General features: G+C 41.8%; 1 protein-coding gene across 2 annotated transcripts in view; it reads right to left on the reverse strand.

Moving 5' to 3' along the window:
• FBXL13 (F-box and leucine rich repeat protein 13) overlaps positions 1 to 26,485 on the reverse strand; it is a 234,129-nt gene that overhangs the window by 64,557 nt on the left and 143,087 nt on the right. For both annotated transcript variants that reach the window (XM_077471772.1, XM_077471773.1), the window contains exons 13-14: positions 12,817 to 12,915; positions 5,470 to 5,590 (exon numbers count right to left, since the gene is read on the reverse strand). In XM_077471772.1, coding sequence (XP_077327898.1) covers positions 5,470 to 5,590; positions 12,817 to 12,915 — 220 coding nt within the window. The remainder of the gene's footprint in view (positions 1 to 5,469; positions 5,591 to 12,816; positions 12,916 to 26,485) is intronic.

The raw sequence follows: 26,485 nt of genomic DNA on the forward strand, positions 1-26,485 counted from the left end.
AGCCCTTTCGGACTACTTTACAGATAACAATTCAGACTCAATTTCGCCAGGCTCCCTGTGGGCGGCACACAAGGCGGTTATGCGGGGTAAAATAATTCAACTCTCAGCCCGCCTCAAAAAGGAACACTCTGCAGAGCTTATAAGACTCAAAGAGGAATTCCAAACACTTAGCAAAAGTCACAAACGACATCCTACCCCAGAGAGCCTGGCTGAACTTGATAGGGCATGCATCGCACTTAATCTTTTACTCACTACCTCAGCAGAAAAACATCTGCGATGGACAGGAGCTCGCTTCTATTACCAAAAGGATAAAATAGGTGCCAAACTCGCGAGTAAATTGTGTCCTCGAACTCGTACCTCAGTCTTCCCTAAAATTAGACAATCTTCGGGTACCCTCACTCAAAATCCGGTAGAAATTTTGAAATCATTTCATGATTATTATAAAAACCTCTACACTAAGACAACTCATACACATTCCAAAGCTAGGAATCAGTTCCTCGATCACCTCGATCTACCTTACATACATCAATCTCATAAAGAACTAATGGATGAATCCTTTACCCCTGCCGAAATACTTGACGTCATTAAAACCCTTAAATCTGAATCAGCACCGGGCCCCGACGGTTTCTCCATCAGATATTACAAAACTTTTGGATCAAAATTAGCTCCCTACATGGCCCGGTTCTTTAATTCTCTCCGGGATGGAGCCCCCCTCCCGAATGATTCTAATACCGCATTTATCTCTGTTATACCGAAACCTGGTAAAGATACTAGTGAAGTGGGAAATTACAGACCCATCTCGCTGATCAATAATGATCTTAAAATTATGACTAAGATATTAGCTAACAGAATGTCCAGTTTTATATCTAACTATATTCATAAGGATCAGGTGGGCTTCATCCCGGGGAGACAGGGAACGGATCAGGTGAGAAGGGCAATTGACTTAATATCACTATTGAATTCGCAATGGGACGGGGGCCCGACACAAGAAGGCCTTCTGCTGTCTTTGGACTTACAGAAGGCATTTGATTCTGTTTCATGGCCATATCTTTTTGAAATTCTCACCAAATGGGGTTTTGGGGCAAATTTTATGAACATTCTAAAATCCCTATATTCAACCCCCTCTGCTCAAGTACGTCTATTAGGCCACCTTTCTCAACCATTAGATATCTGTAGAGGTACTAGACAGGGTTGTCCCTTGTCACCGTTAATCTTTATTATAGCTATAGAAACTCTAGCCATCGCCATTAGAGCAGATACAAATATTAAAGGTGTTCGCTGTGGTTTAGAAGAGCATAAATGTGCTCTCTTTGCCGATGATATGCTTATATTTCTGACCTCACCCCTAATCTCCACCCCCAACTTACTTCATCTCCTCCGGGACTTTGGAACTATCTCAGGTCTCCAAGTTAACACTTCCAAGTCAGTTGCTCTTAATATTTCAGTTCCCTCATTAACCATCTCCCGACTTGCGCCCTTCTTTCCCTTCTCCTGGGCTACAGATAGGATTCCCTATTTGGGTATTTCTCTCACCAAATGTGTCAGTAATTTATACAATGCTAATTACCCACCCGCCTTCAGATCTTTAGAAGCAGATTTAACTAAATGGTCTAAAGAAGGATTGTCTTGGCTGGGCAGGCTCAATGCAGTCAAGATGAACTTATTTCCTCGAATTTTGTACTTATTTAGAGCCCTTCCCACACCTATTAAAAAGTTGACCCTCAACAAATTCCAATCAAAAGTGGTTGGATTTGTCTGGGGAAAACAGGGTCATAGACTGACGCGTGACATCCTGTTCCGCCGGACAACCCAAGGTGGTTTAGGACTTCCTAACCTCTTTTTATATTATCAAGCAGCACAACTAGCACAATTTTCAGCAATATATACTAAAACTAATAGCCCAGACTGGGTTTCTATTGAGAACCAGGCAGTACCTGACTACGCATTAGATCACCTATTATGGAGACCAACAAAACAAAGACCTGCCATATTGTCCCCCACACTTTCTCAATCCCTAGCACTATGTGACAGACTATATAAAAACGAACACCTAATTTCCCCACTGAAACCTCTCGTACATTTATTCCATAACCCTGATTTCCCTCCTGGCCTGAATACCCAAGATTTTCAATGGTGGTTGAACAAGGGCCTTTTCAGAATTGGACATTTCATTACACCAAATGGACCCATTTCAATGGGATACTGCTACTCCAAACTAGAGATGCCCGATTCAGAACAATTGAGACTTTCACAGATTAAACGTTTTATACATTCTCTTGAACTTGACAAATCAAATAGCTACAATGCTACGATTTACGAGCAATGGTGCTTAAAACAAGGTCACCGCAAAGGAGGTATTTCCCTCATCTACTCGTCCCTGGCAGATAGGAGTGACAAACCGACATATGCTCGTTCTTGGGAGGAAGACTTGGACATCCAACTAGATACAGAAATGTGGTTCCGAATTTTTAGACGTTCTTCCAAAGGTATTTTGAATATTTCCTTAATCGAAGCTAATGTCAAAATTCTAACGAAATGGTATTATGTTCCTGTGAGACTTTCAAAGATGTATTAAGAGATTTCACCGCTTTGTTTCAGAGGATGTGGTCTTTTAGGTACAATGTTACATATATGGTGGACATGTCCCCGCATACGAAATTTTTGGAATAACTTTATACATCTAGTGAGGAAGGTCTCGAAAGCCCCAATCCCACAAGATCCTTCATATATCCTTCTGAACCGCAGGCTACACAATACCCCTAAACATACTCAACAACTAATCTTTTTTATGTGCTTGGGAGCCAAGATCACTTTAGCAAAAGCTTGGAAAACTTCTAGGGTTTCCCTTGTGGCTACCAGGCACAAAATCTCCTGGATTATGGTTCAAGAACAAATAGTAGCTAAATTACGGAATACCATTCAACAATTTGAATTGACATGGGATCCATGGGCCCAACACATCAAAGTACAATTGTTTCCAGGACACCTTCTGTCTTAAATTTCACATGGATGGAGCCAGGACCCTGAATCCTGTACATCTCTCCCTTCCTTACCCTCCCTCTTTCTCCTGAATTCATTTTCTACTTCTCTTTTTTTTTTTTTTTTTTCCTCTTTGCTTTTCTTTTAGCAGGATTTTCATATTTAGTTATGGATTTGATGTTGCCTTATTCTACTACATTCTTCCTCAGTTAACCTTTGTGGTTCTAACTGGAGTTTACTAGTTCTAAAGAGTTCATTTGGAATTGAATTGGGAATTTTGAAGTTTGGCAGTCCGCTTCCCTCCGGGGAGCACAATTTCTGGGTGCTGTCCGGGGGTTTAAAGGGACGTAGATGGGGGGTTCTTCGGCGGGAGTCCCCCGAGCTATCCCACTCCACAGTGTGAGCCCATTGGGGTGGAGTGGTGACCTTGGGGGTCTCCTTAGAAGTTGCCGCTATGTTTATGACTTAAATCTTCTACACCTCCCATTTAAACCTTAATCAAATCCCTTTTTTTTTTCTTTCCCTATTTCCCTTTTACCTATGTGTATGTATGTATTTATATATATATATGTATATATATATATATATATATATATATATATATATATATATATATTTTTTTATTTTTTTTTTATTTTTTTTTTTTTGTGTCCCTTTTTTTTATATATATCATTATTATAAATTTTAAATGAAGTGGATCTTTACACTCCAAGTCTTTCATGACATATAATAGCCCCAAATATATCTGTATAAGGTACCTTGTATACCTTGTCTTTTTCTGATTGATGCATCCTGCCTTATTTGAATTCTCTGTTTTTTATGTTATGTTTTTGCTTTATTTCTATTTTCTGATTATACATGTTGTATTTACCGAAGAGTTAAATTCAATAAAAATTATTGAAAGAGAAAATTAGAATATCATCAAAAAGTTAATTTTAGTTCAGTAATTTTATTCAAAAAGTGAAACTTAGATTCATTACACACAGAGTGATATATTTTAAGCATTTTTTTTTTTTAATCTTGATAAATATGGCTTACAGCTAGTGAAAACCCAAAATTCAGTATCTCAGAAAATAAAAATATTACATAAGACCATAAGCTGCGTGGCATGGAGGTGATCAGCCTGTGGCACTGCTGAGGTCTCATGTAAGCCCAAGTTGCTTTGATAGCGGCCTTCGGCTCATCTGCATTGTTGAGTCTGGTGTCTTACATCTTCCACTTGACAATACCCCACAGATTCTCTATGGGATTTAGGTCAGGCGAGTTTGCTGGCCAATCAAGCACAGTGATACCATGATCATTAAACCAGGTATTGTTACTTCTGGCAATGTGGGCAGGTGCCAAGTCCTGCTGGAAAATTTAACCAGCATCTCTATAAAGCCGATCAGCAGGGGGATGCATGAACAGCTCTAGAATTTCCTGGTAGAGGGTTGCGCTGACTTTGGGCTTGATAAAACACAGTGGACCAACACCAGAAGATGACATGGCTCCCCAAATCATACTGAATTTTGGGTTTTCATTAGCTGTAAGCCCAAATCATCAAAATTAAAAGAAAGAAATGTTTGAAATATCACTCTGTGTGTAATGAATCTATATAATATATATATATATATATATATATATATATATATATATACATATATATATATATATATATATATGTGAGTTTCACTTTTTGAATTAAATCACTGAAATAAATGAACTTTTTGACAATATTCTAAATTTTTGAAATGCACCTGTTTATTATGTTATGTGTTTAATAACATGTGTTTTTTTGTTATATTCAGGGCTTTTTTTTTCAGAGAATAGATGCAGGAACTCCCCCTTTCTGAGTCACTCCTTTTCTCCACCTCTACCCACCTCCAAGCACCCTCTACCTACCTTCCATTACTGCCCTTTTAGAGAATACAGAACCAAGTATAATTTGGTGATAAGTAATTTGTATGGCATTTGTTAACGATAAGAAGAAAAGCAGTAAAATTGATCCCCTGTATCCAGTAACAATAAAGCCCCCTCTAGCAACAGTAGATCCCCCCATTAACAATGGGCCATCCGAAACAAAATCCCCCGGGAGCAGCAACAACATATCTCTTCAAAGCCAGCATCAATAGACTCTCCAGCAGCCAGCAACAATAGTCCACTCCCTCAACAGTAGATCTTTCCCAGCCATAACTGATCCCTCAGTGATATAAGACCCACCCCCAGCAACAATAGGTCCCCCACCAGTAAGAATAGACCCCCCTGCAAAAATAGATCCCCTCCAGGTAGAATAGATCTCTCAGCAGCCAGCATCAATAGACCTTGCAGCACACTCCAGCACCCCTTACCATTACATGCAGTCAGTGCTGGAGGTGCCGGAACTGCGTTCCGCCACGTTCCCTCTGAAAAAAAGCCCTGGTTATATTATGTTATGTGTGTACCCTTTGATAAAAAAACAAACAAACAAAGAGTACAAAGAAATGAAACAGATTTTTCAGTATAGTATCTGACCTTCAATTCTGATTTTCAGAAGCTTCTTTCCATGTGCGAGGACTTTGAAGGCAGCATCAGAGAGATGAGGGGATCCCAGCAGAGATACAGAGGCAATGTTATGGCACTTCTCCAGCAAAGTCTATGACAGGCCGTGCAAGAAAGTGAATTAGCAAAGGTTATTTCAATAGCTCCTATATATGCAGACTTTCCTGTTATACAATTTAATGAGCAGTACATGGCATGCAACTTCCATCTAAACAAGCTATTTTCCCAAGTACAACCTGTGTTTTTAGCCATGTATTTATATAGTCTGGTAAAGTTTATTTTCACTATGCACGGATATGACCTCGCTGCTGTCAGTTTCCAGAAAAAAACTTTGTTTTATTCCAGCGTAATGGAAATAAACAACTGAGCCCGAGAACAGTTATTTATTAAAAGTGTAAGTGGTGCATACAGTCTCTGATTGATGCAGAACAGAGAAGATCTTTTCTTCTATCAACTACTAGAATATTGTCTACTATGAGTGATCTAAGGTTGTGTGCATTAGTAGAAGTCAGCAATTGCAGCCTTGGCGTTTCTTTCCTTAAGATGACCAGAAACTGAAGAAGTCAATGTCTTTAGGTCTGGCTAAAGGAATAAACAGTCCCTCAAGCAATTTTGACTAAAAAGAAAATGAAACTTAGGACACCTTTTAAGGGAAACAACATTATTTGGGCAAAATGAAAAACATTAGAAATTAATTTACATTTACAGTGTAAGAGCCCTTACATTCAGCTAAAAAGAGAAGAAATAATATAAGTATAATATGTATTGGTGAAATATGATTAATAAATTTAGCATCTTGCAGTATTACAAGGACCTACAGATTGAAGACCCTATAGATTCTATAGACACTTTCATTAGGCTCTGCTTTAGAACAAATGTAATAGGTCATTAAATAAGTTGTATTAACATCAGTTTGGACTCAGCAATAAATCAGAATTACAAAGTTACATAGTAGGTGAGGTTGAAAAAAGACACAAGTCCATCAAGTCCAACCTATGTGTGTGATTATATGCCACTCTTACAGTAAAGAACCCTCTATGTAGTTTAAGGTTAAACCTCTTTTCTTCTAATTTTAATGAGTGGCTATGTGTCTTGTTAAACTCCCTTCCACAAAAAAGTTTAATCGCTATTGTGGGGTCACCAGTATGGTATTTGTAAAATGAAATCATATCATACCCTCTCAAGCGTCTTTTCTCCAGAGAGAATAAGTGCGGTGCTCACAACTTTTCCTCATAACTAATATCCTCCAGACCCTTTATTAGCTTTGTTGCCCTTCTTCGTACTCGCTCCATTTCCAGTACATCCTTCCTGAGGACTGGTGCCCAGAACTGGACAGCATACTCTAGGTGCGGCCGGACCAGAGTCTTGTAGAGCGGCAGAATTATTGTTTTATCTCTGGAGTTGATTGCAATATACGTAGAAGACAACAAAGCTTAAAGTGGAAGTAAACCCATGGATTTAAACAGTTAAAAAAAAAGGCATTCCGGGAATGCTAACTGCACATTGGCTGTGCTCTCAGCCAAACTATCAAACCATCCAATGGCTAGTGTCATAACGAATCACATGTGCAGCACCATAGCAGTTGAAGATTAAACAGAGGCAAAGATTGCAGCTTCCTTGGCTGAAAACAATAGGGGAGTTTACTTCCACTTTAAGCCTTGCTAAAAATTAGAGTTTGTTTGAGATTATCAGATTATCAGATCAGTTGCTGGGAAGCTGAAGCATGGAGACAATAGAGAATGTTGGCACTGAGAGCAAAAGTCTTGGACCACTGTGTACGGTTTCTATAGATTCAGTAGAAGTTATTCAATAAATAATTCCAGATATTCTTCCCCCAGCAAAAAGTCCAGGATGAATGCAGTCTTTTGAAGCTCATAATCATTCTACTGTGCATTTAGACTCTCTCATAAGAGATCTGCAAGCTCTGCACAAAATCTATTGTCTCGCATAAGAGCGTCTGCCAGAAAACATGCAATAATTCATCTCTTGCCTGTTCTGCTCCCTTGATACCATTTCTATTCATTCAGACTGTAAAAGTTAGATGCTTAACAAGAATGGAATTGTTTTCATTACTTAGTAATTATAGTGTATAACTTTTATTTTTAAGGGTTTTTATTTATTTAAAGCGGAACTTCAGTCATTTGTTTCATCTTTCCATCTATTAAATCCTCTGCCCTTGTTGTTTTAACTTTGGATAGTAAAATATTTTTTCTTCGGCCAGTAAATACCTTATACAGCCCACTTTCTGTTTCTTGTCTGGTAAAAGACCTAGGCTTATGACATCATGCACATCTCTCTCTCTCCCTCTTGTGAGAGTTTGCCAGGAGGGAGGAGGGGTGAGTCAAAAGAGGGCCAATGAGAGCTGGAGAGCTGGAGGTGTGCCTCAGTGTGTCTGTGTAAATCCAGGAAGTGAATAGGCAGCAGCTTCAGCTGCCCACAGGTAAAATGGTTGCATCCAGACTCAGTGGATGGAGATTTCTGCAGCATATTTGACAAGTGCAGAATCACAGTAAATATAAAATAATATACAAAGTGGTTGGGGGGAAGCATCAGAATGGCAAATGTTTTTATTACAAATTATGTGCGCAGACTGCAGTTCCTCTTTAACGCACTGGTTTTACACATGCTAATTCAAATTGTTAAGAGGCAGAGTAACTGACTCTAGGTTTCCATATTGTACATATGCAACTATAAAGGTCCCAAAATTTAGTGCTGGGATCTTTATTTTTCGTATTAAAATATTTTATTAAATCGAGTATCACAATAGCCATCACATGAAACATAACAGCCAACATAAACTGGGAATGCTTCCACACAGGGAGTGGTACATTAAGAAGTGGCATTAACATGTCAAATGATGGCCTTTAGCAACCTAATAGTTAAAGTAGAGGTTGAAAAAGATAAAGTGCTGACATTCGGGTGACCTACCCCATCCATGGCCCAGGGGAAAACTAGGACTAAGTAAAGTCAGCCGAATATCCAGCAATGTACTGATAAATAAGAGAAAAAGGTAGAGAAGTAGTGGGCGAAGGGGGAGTAAAAGAAGAAGGATGATTCCAGGGATTGAACCAGCCATGATTCCAAGAGCATAGTCAAATGACTAGTATAACAGGACAGCTAAGGCTGCATAAAGGAGGCTTCAAAATTAGAGGGCAAAAATCTATCAACTCAAGGTTGCCAAATTTTGGAGTATCGTCTCACCTTGTCCTGGAGTGTTGTCTCTATCGTGGCATGTATCATTGCCTGGGTGACTCTATTTTTCATAGCGACTACACTAAGTACCAGCATCTTCCAGGCTTTGACTAGGGATGCACTGATACCACTTTTTTAACAATGAGTATGAGTACCGATACTTTGTTATGTACTCGCCAATACCAATTACTGATACCTATATCTGGCATTTATGGAGATCAAGATGAGGAGGAGCAGAGAGAGGGGTCTCCATCGTCTATCTGTGTGCTGTGTAATATTACCATCTGGATGAGACCAGGTGATGAAGAAACACAGCACTCCTGCTGTCCATACAACATGTTTGAGTGCAGGAGTACATTACATAAAATATAGGGTATTGGGTGTGGGAGTAGGGAAAGAGCGACAAAGGGCTTAGAGAGAGAGAGAGGAAGGGGAGAAAGAATGTGGGGGGGGGGGGGGCAAAGATAGAGAAAAAGAGGCAAAAGAAAGAGAGAGAAGGAGAGAAATAGAGGTTCTATATGGCACTACAAATCACAGCATGGTTTCCCATTCCTCAACTTACACAGCACAAGTAGATGTCCATCAAAGGGGCTCATTACCAGCCTGTCAGCCTTCCCCCCATATATATTTATATATATTTATATATATATATATATATATATATATATATATATATATAGGCAGTACAGGGTTAAACTCATGGGGTCCTGATCATAGTACAGCTATAGCCTAGTCCACACTTACAGGGAAGAAAATGGTTAAACCACGTGGTTCTGTGCAGCCTAATGGATGGGCTGTACAGCACATAGGCAGTACAGGGTTAAACTCATTAGTCAATCAGGGGGCTTCTTTCTCTTGCAGGCAGCATAGGGGCCCAGGGGTTAACACTGGGATCCCAATTAGTCAATGAGCTGTGTCTCCTCTCCCTGCAGGCAGCACAGCACAGGGTTAACACTGGGATCCTAATTATTACTAATTGAGTGTTTGCAGATGACACCAAGCAATGTAGTGGAATAAAGTCCTTACAAGATGTCCTAACTTAGGAGCCAAAATCAGTGCACCATTTAATTGGGCAACTATGTGGCAAATGATGTTTAATATTTATAAAAGTAAAGTTATAGGCTTGGGGACTAAAAAAATGAAGGCATCATACAATTCTAGTTGAACAACAACTGGGGGGCTTAATAGTAGAGAAGGGCCTACGTTTTCTGGCAGATCATAGGGCAATCAAACTGATAAACGGCATAGAGGAACTCAGCTATAAGTAAAGCCTAACTGAGTTGAATTTATTCTCTTTTGAGAAGGGGTGATTAAGGGGGGATATGATTACCATGAATGAATACATAGGTGGTCCATGCAGTGAACTTGGTGTAGAAATATTAATTTTCCAGTCATTACAGAGGACAAAGGGGCATTCTTTGCAACTGGAGGAAAAAATATTTAACCTCCACATATGGAAAGGCGTCTTTACATTAAGAGCTGTGAAAATGTGGATTAGACACCCTAAAAAAACAAGTTCTGGCCAGCTCAGTAGATTGTTTTATAAAAAAGCTGGATGCATTCCCTAATGCACAAAATATAACTGGATATTAATAATTAAAGGTAAGAACAACAGAGGTTGTTGATCCAGGGAATATCCGATTGCTTCCGAGGGGATCAGGAAGGATTTTTTTCCCCCATTGGAGATAATTGAACCAAGCTTCATAGGGTTTTTTGCCTTCCTTTCGATCAAATGTAGGTATAGGATTGGGTCTATGGAGTATTTCTATTCATTTATTTTTTCTATTGGTTGAACTAGATGGACTCGTTTAATTTTTGCAACCTAACCTATGTAACTGTTGGCAGAGAAGGCCTATATCAGACCATCTCTGGCTAAGTAAGTGTACAAGACTCCACTGATTTTCCTATAATATTTCTGGGTGAGAGGGATAATCATGATATGAGCAGTTTCTATCACCTGTGACACCCATATCTGTCAAATTTGGCCATCACTGTGAACAAATCAGTTGAAGATGAACCTGCAAAAAGATGGCAGCTTGAACCAAAGGAGTACAGGTAGCTTTACAACTGATCACAGTTTACATTCTAGTAATTACGTGTTCTGATTTTTTCTATAAATTCCCCCATGTCTATTAATAATTTACTAATAAAAAAAATAAAAAAAAAAAGAAAAGTTTTATTTGACAAAAACTGCCTGCTGTCTTTATTTATTTTTCACACTTTTTTTGGTGAATGAGTAGGGGTACAATGTACCCCTCCCTACTCATTCACATAGAGGGGCTTTTTTTGGGCAAGGGGTTTCCTTTAAAATCCTTCCTTCCTTTAAAATGTGGATTTTGAGGGGGGACCCCACTCTGTTTTTTTTTGGCATGGGGTTTCCTTTAAAATCCATACAGGACCCAAAGGGCCTGGTATATTTTTCTGGGGGGGGGGGGGGGGACACCCCTTCTGCATTTTTTATTTTATTTTTCTTTTGCTGGAAATTTAAATGTAATTTTTTTTCTTTATAAATTTTGCTGCAGCAGGTTCTACTATACTACTATACATGGTAGAGATGTGCCACTTTACTAGCAGACTAAGGGGGACCCCGGCCTTATATTTAAAAGGAATTTTTCATTTTGATTGTTTCACTTTAAGCATCATTAAAATCCACTGTTCCTGAAAAAAATATCCTTTTTTAAAATTTTTTTGCATTAATACATGTCCCCCAGCACAGTACCCAGGCCCCCATACCCTTTTTTTGGCCAGTAATTTTTGTTTAAGCCTTCAAAATAGGCACTATTGTGTTTTCAAGTTCAGGTTCCATAGACTTTAATAGGGTTCGTGGATCGAGTCTGAACTTTTACGATATTCGAGAGTTCTGGTGCAAACCGAACCGGGAGATGTTCGGCCCAACTCTAGTAATGAGTAACCTGAGATTAGATATCAGTTTTCAGGCTAGTACATGTAAGGCAAACATATTTCTAAACTGGTAATAGTTCACATGACTGTTTTTTGGTTTATATAGTAAACAAAGACAAGTATTCTAAACTATTACCAGTTTAGAAATCTGCTCACTTTTGACTTATTCGAGAATTGAATAAGTCAGTGCTTTCTAATTTATGGGTGGATTTTTACAATAATAATCAAAGCATGTTGGGATTGGCCTTACTTTCTTATATTATTTTTTTTTATATATTCAAATCATTTGCAACTGACTTATACACCTTCGGCTTTACTGATACGAAAAAACGTATATGCCAGAAAAAAAAAAAAAATTGTATCTATGCAACACAAATCTACACACATACAAAACATATTGAAGCACTTCTGCCAGAAAGTCTATTCTGCTATGTACTGTGGAACATATTTTATCCAGATGCAAACATTCTGTATTGGATTAGCACAGGTCCACTAGCTAACTTCATGACCTAGATCTTGGCCCCATCATAAATAGCCAACATCTAAATAAGACTGAAATAGTATCTCTATTTTTTTCTGTCGTGTGTCTGGAAGAGAGTCAACATTCAAAGCTTTCCAGACAGTGTTCATATGTGTACAGTCTTCTGATTGACAGAAAGCCAATGGCATCCCTTCTAAACTGTCCCCAATTCTTATAAATAACTATATGCTCAACACACAAATCGTCTGCTATACAATAAAATATTACTAAGTTCCCTCCATTGTTATTTCTTTCAGAAAAATGATGTGCATATTTAGCTTTTACGTGTCTTTATCTTAAAGTTACTGTAGTTTTGATAAACCCCTAAAAGCTTTATATTTTTTCCAGTTTGGTTATAAAAAAAAAATGTTTTATAAAACACCAGTAATTATTTATTTTCACCAGTCACATCATACAAACAACAACTTTTTCTTACAATTACTGATAATCCTCTAAAAGGTTTATAATTTTCTAACTTGGTTTAAAAAAAAGTTTTACATATACAAGTTATACTTTATTTTTACTGGTTTTGTATTTAACTGTCATGTGTAATGTAATATTTAATGACTGTGCAAATAATCTGCTGTTGTTTAAAATATCACTAAATCTAAATAGTGTTAGACAGCACTAATACATTTTATATTGAAACATACGTTGACAATGTTTTTCAGCTTAACATACTATATGTTTCTGCAGTCTGGACTTACTACGAGGCAGCTGTCTGTGAGAGTAAACATGTCATTGATTTTTAGGTGCTGAAGAGATCCACACCCAGCCGCTATGTATCTGAACCCATCAATAGAGATCTAGGAGACAAAAAATATATTATATTATTACACACATCTGTTATTAAGCTGTAAGACACCATCCATAGAATTAAACTGTGGGTTTAGCTGCACTTTCAAATCAGAAATGCATGCTATGAGTAAGGCTGTAATAGCCGACACATGTCAGCATTGATCCTGTGTATATGATGTAGCCAAAAAAAAGATATTACCAAGGAGTTATCGAGTTGCCGGCTTAAAGTGGTTGTAAAGTCAGAAGGTTTTTTTATCTTAATGCATTCTATGCATTAGGATTAAAAAAAAAATTCTGTGTGTAACAGCCCCCCTCAGCCCCCCCAATACTTACCTGAGCCCCATCCCTGTCTGCGATGTCCATGAGTGTCTCGGCCATTCCCTCTCCCTCGTGATTGGCTGAGACACAACAGCGACCCCATTGGCTCCCGCTGCTGTCAATCAAAGTCAGTCAACCAATCTTGAGGGAGAGGGGGCGGGCCAGGCCACGGCTCTATGTCAGAATGGACACAGGGAGCTGTGACTCGGGTATGGTGCCCCCATAGCAAGCTGCTTGCTGCCGGGGGCACTCAACAGGGAGGGGGGGACAGGAGCACATAAGAGGGTTCCAAGAAGAGGAGGATCTGGGCTTCTCTGTGCAAATCCACTGCACAGAGCAGGTAAGTATGATATGTTTGTTATTTAAATAGAGGGAAAAAAAACAAGACTTTACAATCACTTTCATTTCTGCTTTGGATGTTGAAACAGGGGAATGGGGATCCCCCAGCCTGAGCACCGAATCTCAGCAAGTGTTTTTCAATTGTGCGGTTACACTTAGTAGCATCAGATTGACCGCTTCATGATTAAGGTAAAACAAATCTTAATGCCTGAACACAGATTTGCAACTTTGCAATGTGTTGGTAAAACTCTATTTCCTGACAGACTCCACGGCAGCCTACGTATGGGTTAATCCTGCTTCTCATACCTCATAGGACCCTCTCTCATAAATCTTTGCTTCTAGACAGAGACCGTGTTCCTTTTTTTGCCCTCCTCCTAGGACCAAGGTGTAGTCTTACCTAATGTGTTTCCCCCGAAGTGATCTGTAAAGTGGCCTCATGGTCCTCGATTAACACATTTATGTTGCACTATTGTGTAGAACCGGCTTCTTTGTCTTCGTTTAATTTTGGTTTGCGTGTCTTATCTGCTGACGGTGCCAATTAAACCTTTTCTTCTTTAACCAGAAATTTCCCACTCCCGTATGTATGGCTAGTTATTTCCCATACGTAGGCTGCCATGCAGTCTGTCAGGAAAATGGAAAATTTATTTCAAATACTTACCGTAATTTTCCTTTCCTGAGGGGCTCCATTTGCTGGAGTAGGCTAAGTTACGGAACACGGTCTCTGTCAAGAAGCAAAGATTTATGGGAGAGGGTCCTATGAGGTATGAGAGGCAGGATTAACCCATAAGTAGGCTGCCATTGAGTCCATCAGGAAAGGAAAATTACCGTAAGCATTTGATATAAATTGCAATTATTTGCAATCCAGGGAAATTATACCTTTTTTTCATTATAAATCAGACTTCAGTAAATGGTAATGGATATTTTCAGATTTTTTTTACAAGAGAAAACTGGTACAAAATAGTAAAAAAAAATGTTTAAAATATAGCTGTATTTTTTTTAATATTACAAAAACCTACCACCAAAGTACCACCCAAAACAAATTCTTACACACAGCTAGTGCCAGTGGGGAGACCCGGAGAGGCATAAAAACAGGGAGATCTAGCTGGAGAGGATAAATCAAAGGTGTGTTGGCAGTAAAAGCTAGATCAGGCCATGACCTGAATAGGTGAATAGGTATTATAAATAATGTATAATGTTGGCAGTCCCTTCACATTCTGTTCACCAATACAAGCACTTGGGAATAGAGTAATATAAGTCAGGACACAGCTTTGGCAGCCAGGCAGTTCCACTATCACACCATATCCATCATTACTTCTGTCACATGATGTGGTTGCCAAGTAGGTCTTTTTTTATGTTCCCATTGGTGATGAGAATTGCTCCCCAGCAATATGTGGGAAGATGGATCGACAAGGTGGTCAGTAACTGAGGCAGAAATGCCTATGTGAAAATTAGGCATTTCTGCAGCTCTAGGTCTGGAGAGATCATGTACTCCTACAATGAACTACACACAAGAATTCGGCCATATGTAGGATTCATTTGTTAGAAAGTTATTCATACCAGATCCTTGTCCTGTATGCTGTCTAGTAAACCACAAAAAAACATCTTAGTAAAATTAATTTGAATTAAGTACATGTTACACTTGAAGTCAATTTCTTTAATATATTTTGGACAGAATTTAGTTAAAATAAGGTTACATCATAATAAACGTGTTAGATTCCACACTTGCTCTATTTCTGTGATGTTTTAGCATTTTCTTTTACATTTAAAGTGGATGTACAAATTTAACCAGATAATCTTTAGTTTGTTGAACCATTGTTTGTCACAAGCATTTGCCATATTTGTTTTTACCTTTTTTTATCCTTAGCACAGCTGATCTCCTGCAGTCTTTTTTGCAGCCACTTCCAGTCTATACATTTGACAGATGACTGCATGGCATTTAATATTGTTGGTTTTCCGATGGCGAGAACAGTAGACCATGTCCATGTAATTGAATATTGTGTTGAAACAGCAACTTGTACTCTCTGTCAGAAGCTGTGCACAATTATTAGTCCAAAAATGGAACTTCCGCTTTAAGGGAGGTGACCCCCTGATGTGCCACATTTGGCATTAGACATGTGCAGAGTAAAATATTTCGTTTCGGAATTTCGTTTTCGTCCGAAAACTTAATTTATTTAGTTACTCCCGAAATTCGTTTTTATTTATTTTGTTTTTCGTTCAAAAATTGCATTCGTCCGAAAATCCACATGAATTACGGTCGAATCTGTCTTTGAAGGCTTATGGTGTCTGTCGAATGTATAAAGAAGATTAGACGGAGCTAGTATATATACTATATAGCATACTTTAGAACCCTATTAAAGTCTATGGGACTCCAACGTTCAAAATCTAAGGCCGCGTACACACGCGCGGACTGTTTGCCCAACCTTGTTCGTCAAACAGTTTCGGCAAACAGTCCGCTCAAAATTTGCATGAGCGGACTTGCCCACACACGAGCGGACAACGCTCAACTTTTGAAATGAACGGACTCGCCCACGTAAGGAGGAGGCAAATCCGCCCATTTCGAGCGCGTGTACAGGTAGGCGGGGCCCGCGAAGGAGACGTCGCGGGCTCCGCCGCCTGGAATGGGCTTAAAGGGGAACCCCAACGCCGAAAAAAATCGGCGTGGGGGTTCCCCCAAAGTCCACACCAGACCCTTGTCCGAGCACGCTACCCGGCCGGCCAGGAAAGGGGGGCGAGCGAGCGCGCCCCCCCTCCTGAGCCGTACCAGGCCGCGTGCCCTCAACATGGGGGGGTGCCTTGGGGAAGGGGGGGCCGCGCGGCCCCCCCCACCCCAAAGCACCTTGTCCCCATGTTGATGAGGACAAGGGCCTCTTCCCGACAACCCTGGCCGTTGGTTGTCGGGGTCTGCGGGCGGGGGGCTTATCGGAATCCGGGAGCCCCCTTTAAGAAGGGGGCCCCCGGATACCGGCCCCCCACCCTATGTGAATGAGTATGGGGTACAATGTACCCCTACCCATTCACCTGTGAAATAAAGTACAAAAAAAAACACAACACAGGGAAAAAATATTTTATTGCACAGCTCCGGGGGTCTTCCGTCTTCGGGGGTCTTCTCGCCGGACTCCTCCGCTATCTGTGTGTAGCTCTTTTACTAGCGGAGGAGTCCGGCTTTCTTCCTCCCCGCCGCCGGCCTCTTCTCCCGACTTCGGGGGTCTTGTCCCCCTCTTCGGTTCTTCTGCCGGGCCACCGCGCCTTCTTGTAGCTCTTTTACAGGCGGTGGCCCGGTCTTCTGTCGCCGCTGTCGTCGCCGCCGCCTTCCGTTCTTGTTCTTCTTCTTGTTCTTCTTCTTCTTCTCCTGGAGATGTTGACTCGACGAGCTCTCCGGCCGGAATGCCAGAGCCGCGCTGTGCGGTCACTTATATAGTGACAATGGGGCGGTGTCACATGGTATATGTCACATGGGTTGGTCACATGGTGACTCCGCCCCCTTACGATGTCATAGTCCCCATGTGACATCAACCCATGTGACCAACCCATGTGACATATACCATGTGACACCGCCCCATTGTCACTATATAAGTGACCGCACAGCGCGGCTCTGGCATTCCGGCCGGAGAGATCGTCGAGTCAACATCTCCAGGAGAAGAAGAAGAAGAACAAGAAGAAGAACAAGAACGGAAGGCGGCGGCGGCGACAGCGGCGACAGAAGACTGGGCCACCGCCTGTAAAAGAGCTACAAGAAGGCGCGGTGGCCCGGCAGAAGAACCGAAGAGGGGGACAAGACCCCCGAAGTCGGGAGAAGAGGCCGGCGGCGGGGAGGAAGAAAGCCGGACTCCTCCGCTAGTAAAAGAGCTACACACAGATAGCGGAGGAGTCCGGCGAGAAGACCCCCGAAGACGGAAGACCCCCGGAGCTGTGCAATAAAATATTTTTTCTCGTGTGTTGTGTTTTTTTTTGTACTTTATTTCACAGGTGAATGGGTAGGGGTACATTGTACCCCATACTCATTCACATAGGGTGGGGGGCCGGTATTCGGGGGCCCCCTTCTTAAAGGGGGCTCCCGGATTCCGATAAGCCCCCCGCCCGCAGACCCCGACAACCAACGGCCAGGGTTGTCGGGAAGAGGCCCTTGTCCTCATCAACATGGGGACAAGGTGCTTTGGGGTGGGGGGGCCGCGCGGCCCCCCCTTCCCCAAGGCACCCCCCATGTTGAGGGCACGCGGCCTGGTACGGCTCAGGAGGGGGGGCGCGCTCGCTCGCCCCCCTTTCCTGGCCGGCCGGGTAGCGTGCTCGGACAAGGGTCTGGTGTGGACTTTGGGGGAACCCCCACGCCGATTTTTTTCGGCGTTGGGGTTCCCCTTTAAGCCCATTCCAGGCGGCGGAGCCCGCGACGTCTCCTTCGCGGGCCCCGCCTACCTGTACACGCGCTCGAAATGGGCGGACTTTCCGAGCGGGAACAGTCCGCTCATTTCGAAAGTACAGCGGACAAGCCCACACACGGGCGGACTGTTCGCTCAAACACAGTTTCAGCGGACAGTTTTTCGGAATTTCCGAAAGACTTTGTCCGTCCAACTGTCCGCTGAAACTGTCCGCTGAAAGCCCACACACGAGCGGACTGTCCGCCCAAACACTGTTCAGCGGACAAGGTTGGGCGAACAGTCCGCCCGTGTGTACGCGGCCTAAAGTGCTAATTTTAAAGGCTAATTTGCAAGTTACTGTCCTAAAAAGTGTTTGGGGACCTGGGTCCTGCCCCAGGGGACATGTATCAATGCAAAAAAAAGTTTTAAAAACGGCAGTTTTTTCGGGAGCAGTGATTTTAATAATGATTAAAGTGAAACAATAAAAGTGTAATATTCCTTTAAATTTCGTAGGGGGGGGGTTGTCTATAGTATGCCTGTGAAGGGGCTCATTTTTCTGGGGCTTAGAACTGTCGCTGCACAAAGTGTCATTTATGCAGGAAAAAAAGTCCTTTAAAATCACTCGCAGCTATTATGAATTGTCGGCTCCCGTAATACAGAGAACACTCATTGAAAGTCATTGATAAAAAAATAAATAAATAAATAAATAAAAAAGCGTGGGGGTCCCCCAAATTCAATTACCAGGCCCTTCAGGTCTGGTATGGATATTAAGGGGAACCCTGCCTCAAATTTAAGAAAAAATTTGACGTGGGGTTCCCCCTAAATATCCATAACCAGACCCTTCAGGTCTGGTATGGATATTAAGGGGAACCCCGCGTCAAATTTAAAAAAAAATTGACGTGGGGTTCCCCCTAAAAATCCATACCAGACCCTTTATCCGAGCACGCAACCTGGCAGGCCGCAGGAAAAGAGGGGGGGACGAGAGAGCGCCCCCCCCTCCCTCCTGAACCGTACCAGGCCACATGCCCTCAACATTGGGAGGATGCTTTGGGGGTCTGTGACCCCTCAAAGCACCATGTCCCCATGTTGATGAGGACAAGGGCCTCATCTCCACAACCCTGGCCGGTGGTTGTGGAGGTCTGCGGGCGGGGGGCTTATCAGAATCTGGAAGCCCCCTTTAACAAGGGGACCCCCAGATCCCGCCCCCCCCCTGTTTGAAATGGTAAGGGGGTACAAAAGTACCCCTACCATTTCACAAAGAAAGTGTAAAAAATGGTTAAATAAAACAAACACACTTTTGAAAAATTCCTTTATTAAAAATAAAAAAATAAAAAAAAGATTCCAGCGGTGGTAATCCACTCTTGCTATCCAGCGACGGACGGTCATCTCTCCAGCGATGTCTCATCTCTCCAGCGCAGCGAATCCTTCGTTCTTCTGTCTCCGCAGAGGAGACAATGCAAGGATTCCGGGTGCCTGACGTTTCTTATATACGGTGGGCGGGGCCACCCGTCACCTGACCCCGCCCCCCTCTGACGCAAGGGGAAACCCGGGGTTCCCCGTGACGTATGGGTGACCCCGCCCCCCTCTGATGTAATGGAAACCTGCCTGTGTTACATCAGAGGGGGGCGGGGTCACCCATACGTCACAGGGAACCCCGGATTTCCCCTTGCGTCAGAGGGGGGCGGGGTCAGGTGACCGGTGGCCCCGCCCACCGTATATAAGAAACGTCAGGCAGCCGGAATCCTTGCATTGTCTCCTCTGCGGAGACAGAAGAACGAAGGATTCGCTGCGCTGGAGAGATGAGACATCGCTGGAGAGATGACCGTCCCTCGCTGGATAGCAAGAGTGGATTACCACCGCTGGAATCTTTTTTTTATTTTTTTATTTTTAATAAAGGAATTTTTCAAAAGTGTGTTTGTTTTATTTAGGGTTGTGGAGGGTTGTGGAGATGAGGCCCTTGTCCTCATCAACATGGGGACATGGTGCTTTGAGGGGTCACAGACCCCCAAAGCATCCTCCCAATGTTGAGGGCATGTGGCCTGGTACGGTTCAGGAGGGAGGGGGGGCCGCTCTCTCGTCCCCCCCTCTTTTCCTGCGGCCTGCCAGGTTGCGTGCTCGGATAAAGGGTCTGGTATGGATTTTTAGGGGGAACCCCACGTCAATTTTTTTTTAAATTTGACGCGGGGTTCCCCTTAATATCCATACCAGACCTGAAGGGTCTGGTTATGGATATTTAGGGGGAACCCCACGTCAAATTTTTTCTTAAATTTGAGGCAGGGTTCCCCTTAATATCCATACCAGACCTGAAGGGCCTGGTAATTGAATTTGGGGGACCCCCACGCTTTTTTATTTATTTATTTATTTATTTTTTTATCAATGACTTTCAATGAGTGTTCTCTGTATTACGGGAGCCGACAATTCATAATAGCTGCGAGTGATTTTAAAGGACTTTTTTTCCTGCATAAATGACACTTTGTGCAGCGACAGTTCTAAGCCCCAGAAACATGAGCCCCTTCACAGGCATACTATAGACAACCCCCCCCTACGAAATTTAAAGGAATATTACACTTTTATTGTTTCACTTTAATCATTAAAATCACTGCTCCCGAAAAAACGGCCGTTTTTAAAACTTTTTTTTGCATTGATACATGTCCCCTGGGGCAGGACCCGGGTCCCCAAACACTTTTTAGGACAGTAACTTGCAGAATCTTTTCTCTCCGTCAAATATTTTCTCTGTCGAATATTTTCTCTATATAATCTTGGACTAATAGAGGTAAGGTTAGGCACATTCGACCATAGGTTCTATAGACACGTTGTCAGAGTCATGTCGAATCTCCTATTCTATATCGAACCGGTTTAACAACGAAAACGAAAATAAAGCATTTATTTATGTCGGATCTTTCGTTTTTCGGATTTTGTGCTTTCGTTATCGTTTGTCAAAACGAAAACGAAAATAGCTGAAATTCGGACGAAAATGCATTCGGACGAAAACGAATGCACATGTCTATTTGGCATGTCATTTTTTTGGTGGGGTAGCGGATACCCTCTTTTTAGAGGGTCCCAGCTCCCACTTCCTCCCGGCGCACCGTGGCACCAGAAGGGAGATCACCTCTCCCCCCTCTCTCTCTGCAATCATCTGGGACATGTCACAGGTCCCAGACGATTGGCCAGCCAGCCACGGCGCGTGGTGCGGCTCATGCATACACAGTGGGTGCCCAGCTGTGAAGCCACACCCGGGCGCCCACAGTTACAATCCCGGCACTACAGAGAGGATGGGGAGGCGAGCGGGCTTTGTTCCCCCGCATTGCAGGTTCCCTTGACAAGTCAGCAGTTGCAGTATTTGTAGCTGCTGACTTAAAAAATTTTTTTAAGCAGAACTCCTCTTTAGGTTGCAGATTGTAACATATCAAAAATGATGTTTGAAATTACACTAACATTAGGGATGAGCATTCAGTGTTGGGTGTTCTTCTGAACGCTGGACTTTTTGCTTGTTCAGCGGGAGCTGAATGTCATATGCTATATATTAGAGGTTTTTTTTTCTACTCCTACTATACTGTATATGCCAGCTTCCTGTCAATGGTTGTTAAGGAAGCAGTGAATACCTACAACTGCCACATCCTTATCAATCGGTGACATTACCCTCTGTCAATGGTTATTAACCACTTAACTTCTGGGAGAATTACCCCCATTCATGACTAGGGCATATTTTGCGATATGGCACTGCGTTACTTTAACTGACAATTGCACGGTCATGCAACGCTGAAACTTTAAACTTCTGTCATATTTTTGCCCCACAAATAAAGCTTTCTTCGGAGGTATTTTTTTGTGATTTAAACAAAAAAAGACAGTTTTGGAAAAAATATATATATATTTTTTACTTTCTGCTATAAAACATATCTCATAAAAAAACTTTAAAAAATCAAATGTCTTCATGAATTTAGGTCAATATGTATTCTGCTACATATTTTTGGTAAAACAAAAATCCCATATATTGATTTGTTTGCGCAAAAGTTATAGCATCTACAAACTGTGGGATATATACTGGAATATATACTGGAATTTTTATATATTAAAAAAAAATTTTATACAAATAATGGCATCAATCAGCAACTTATAGTAGGACGTCAATATTGCGGCAGACAGTCTGACACTAGCTGACACTAATACAGTGATAAGTGCTAAAAATATGCACGGTCACTGTACTAATTATTATTATTACTATGCCAGATTTATATAGTGCCAACAGTTTGCCCAGCACTTTACAACATCAGGGAAAACAGTACAATTACAATACAATTCAAAACAGGAGGGATCAGAGGGCCCTGCTCATTAGATCGTACAATATAGGGATTGTACTACTAATGACACTGGCTGGGAAGGTGTTAAGCATCTAGGGCAATCAAAGGGTAAATGTGTGCCTAACCAGTGTTTGTGTTTACTACATGTGCTGCTTTTACTAAGGGAAGTGATGCATTTTATTCCCTATTTTGCAAACCAGGACAGAATTGGTGGGCTAGAACAAAGGCAATATAGAGTTTACCAGAGAGGAGTATTATACAATTAATTATGTATGCCACAATTATTGTACCATACTGTTCTTTCAACTTTTTTCCCTGAATTCCAATCTCACAGTTTTATAACGATACCCTTCCCCGCCCATACACTCACACCCATTGGGTCCTAGGTTTCTAGGGATCTAGTTCTTGATGGCATTCCAGTTTTGAGGACAATACCAGAGTAATACATTTAGAGAAGTGAATATATTTTTTTTTACAGAAGCCATACCAATGTTCACATCTAATATATGCTGTTTGGGGTACTAAGTCATATTTGTAGAATTTGGTATTCGCCAAGCATCAGACTACAAACTCTAGTTGGTGGCATAGTAAGCTGCCACAAGTCAAATATGTAAAAAATTCAGACTATTACTGGCCCTTTTTAACACTATGCTAACTTGGATCCAGTCTTTGAAAAAGCCTCCTCTAATAAAATGGGAAATCTCATTGAGGCATTTTGAATGATTGCAGGAAAATGGGTTCTTGGTCTTGGCAGTATTGTGTTTCTCCTGCAGTGTGCACTATTGTGCATCCCTAAACTAGTGTATCTGCCAACAAAGGATAGATAGCATATGCGTGCGCATTTTTAGTGCACTATGTATGTCTCTTATGGTATCACTGTAACCGTAAATAGCTTGTATATGCAGCGTTCTTATTTAGTGTTAAAGGCACATTATTATACTATAATTTCTTTGGCTGTACAGCAGTAACTAGCAAAACATTCCATGCAAAGCACAAAAAATAAAGTCAAGTTTTAGTAGTTTGTCATTCATGCCCCTTTGAATAAAACATTACCACAATCTGTAGTATCTGTCTAAAGTAATTTCAGGCAGCAACTTTTTCTGTGCAGTGGGTTTTTAAGGACCCAAACCCAGCACATTTATCATCATCATTATCATCATCATCCTCCTCACAACTCCTGAGATCATCAAGAACAAGCCAGGAAGTTCTTGAAAACACACCTGACTCTTGGAGAAGTCCTCACTGGGGAGATTTTCCTTCACCTTCTGAAAGACGGAAATGGAAAATCTCTACAATGTGGGCACAGACAGAAATGAAAACAATTTTCTTATCTTTTAGCAAAGTAGGAAAAAGTTAGAACCTGTGTGATGTTCTTATTATTTGTGAGTTTTTGTCCTGGTGTTCCCTCTTTCCCATTATTTCTTATACTAGTATTAGAGGGATAAATGTAACTAGTATACTAGTATTAGAGGGATAAGGGTAATTCTCTTTGAAGCCACAGACTGCAAATACATGTATAAGCATTACACATTAACAAAACATTATGTAACACCATCCATATTAATTCTGAAGCTTTGGCAAAGTTTTCTCCTGCATGCCTGGACAGTCTAATACTCTCACTGTTAGGATTGTGACAGCTGCACATACATTTGGCAAACATGTTCTGAATATAAAAATACATTACTTGTCCTGGAATTGCTTTTCCTATATTTACACAAGAATTATTTCTCCTGGGTTTTCCACTATGCTAGGCTTGTATCACTCTTGAATCACTGTTATATCACTCTTGTATCACTCTTCCTCCTACATCTCCTTTGCACGATCACTTTACACCCACTTCATCATTGTGCACAGTAAAGCCGCGTACACACGTAGCCGTCTGTCCGACGTACTTAGTCTGGCGGACTTCCTGCCAGACTGTCCGTCGGACTTTCCGAACGGGCTACTTGCCCACACACGGCACTTTTTCAGCGGACTAATACGGCGTACTACGTCCACCGTACTATCCGCCCTACTTTTGAAATGAACGGACTCGCCCACACACGCGGAGGAAAGTCCGCTCATTTCGAGCGCGTCTCCAGGTAGAAGGAGACGTCGCTGGCCCCGCCGCCTGGTATGGACTTAAAGGGGAACCCCAACGCCAAAAAAAATCGGCGTGGGGGTCCCCCCAAAGTCCACAACAGACCCTTGTCCGAGCACGCTACCCGGCCAGCCAGGAAAGGGGGGGCGAGCGAGCGCCCCCCCTCCTGAGCCGTACCAGGCCGCGTGCCCTCAACATGGGGGGTGCCTTGGGGAAGGGGGGGCCGCACGGCGTTGGGGTTCCCCTTTAAGTCCATACCAGGCGGCGGGGCCGGCGACGTCTCCTTCGCGGGCCCCGCCTACCTGGAGACCCGCTCGAAATGAGCGGACTTTTCTCCGGGTGGGAAAAGTCCGCTCATTTCAAAAGTACGGCGGACTGGCATACACACGTATAAACCTGCAAAATTTCAGATCTCCAGCACATCTAGATCATGGTGAGGGTAAGAACTTATTGGCCTCCCCTCGTTTTTCTCCCTGTACCTGTAAATAGTTTGTATTTGCAGAATGCAGAAGGTGAGAGGTATATGTGTGAGATGGACATCCTTTACTAACAAATCAGAACACATTTTTATATACAATTAAATCTGGTTTCACTCAACATATCAGCTTAATGTGCCAATAATTGTCGCATATAAGGCTTTCTTCCCATGGCCGTTTAGCTGCATACATGAGAATTCAGCAGCAAGAATTTGTGGATTATTATGGCTAGAATGACAGGTGTATGCAAATAGTGGTGACCACTCAGCAGACTGCCAGAGGTCCCTGCTGTTCACATGTGGCCGCACACCAAGTGGTTACCTGTGGTTAAGAATAGATGTTCAAGCCTGGACACAGCTGACTGCATCCAGGCTTAGATATACATCCCTCACCACTTGGTGTGTGGCTCCATGAGAACAGCAGTAGTCACTGTCATCCTGTCATTATATTATAAGTTGCATAGCTGCCACTTTTTGCATGCACCTGTCAATCTGGCCGTAAGAATCTTGCCACTGGTGTACGCTGCTAAACAACTGTATGAAGGAGGCCTCAGACAAAAATTATCCCCAAGGATATTTTGTATGATACAAGCAATTCAATTTTGTACCATTGTACACAATAGGTCACAATAGCATCTAGTTCATGTAAATAAATAATATCTTATGGTAAAATCCTTATAGGTAATCTAAGCCCCATTCACACCAATGCAGTTTGTCATGTGATCTGACAGTACCAAATCGCATAAAAAGGCACAACTCATTGCTGGCAATGGAACCGTTCAAACAGCCATGACAGATGTCGCAGATTTCACTTGCATTGACTTCTGTTAAATTAAGTCGCAAGCCACAGTGGAATTTGATGTACAAATTGCACTGATGTGTGGCTTTAAAATCATGCTGAAGTTTCAAAGAGACGCACCGATGTGAACAGGGGCTCAATCACCATATTTTAATAATGTGTGCAGTATGTATGTTTATTGCAGATTTTCTTTCTTATCAGGATTAATATATGAAAAACAGAAATAATTATGAGATGTTTCATATTATTTTGTATTTTTCTAGACAGCATGTGGCGCTTGTGACTGCTTTTTAGATGCTTAGATGTTATCTTCCTACAGCCTATTCAAAAAAATAACAATCACTTGCAGATCAATCAATAGCTCATGCTTCAATTTACACAGAGGGGTGAATTATTCATTGCACTGACTCTTTCCATATGGAACATTTTATTCTATATACATTTAAATATGAATACATTTATATATAAATACAGTATATAAGTCAAATTCACTTAAAATCAGTAGTTTACTTGCACATGCACTATTTAGGGAAGGCTGTTATAGTTGGAAATAGACAGCATCTGTTTGATGCAGATATCAGTCACTAAGCTAATGTAAATAAGGAAAATAATTTGACATGGTGATTTTTTTTCCAAGTAAATTTTGCCTAAGCAGTCTTCATGGTGAAATTTGAGGCCAGTTTTAGGCTTCGTTCGTTAAAAGCCATACGCCCCTGGAGGGCCGTGTTTACTGGAACGGGGATGCACAGGTGTTCCGGACATCCTCATCCTCAGGGAGTCCCATTGCTGTGAGTTAGGATGCAGCAGATGCATGGACAAATCCGCTGTTCCCAATGTGACATCCATGTGGGTGACTGGCCCCAAATGCATCCTGAGAGCAATGGGACTGCCTGCAAGGTGATTCATGGAATATCTGT

This window comes from Lithobates pipiens, unplaced genomic scaffold, assembly GCF_037356315.1.
Source record: "Lithobates pipiens isolate NorthernLeopardFrog02 unplaced genomic scaffold, aLitPip1_a1.2 Scaffold_8, whole genome shotgun sequence".
Lineage (NCBI taxonomy): Eukaryota > Metazoa > Chordata > Amphibia > Anura > Ranidae > Lithobates > Lithobates pipiens.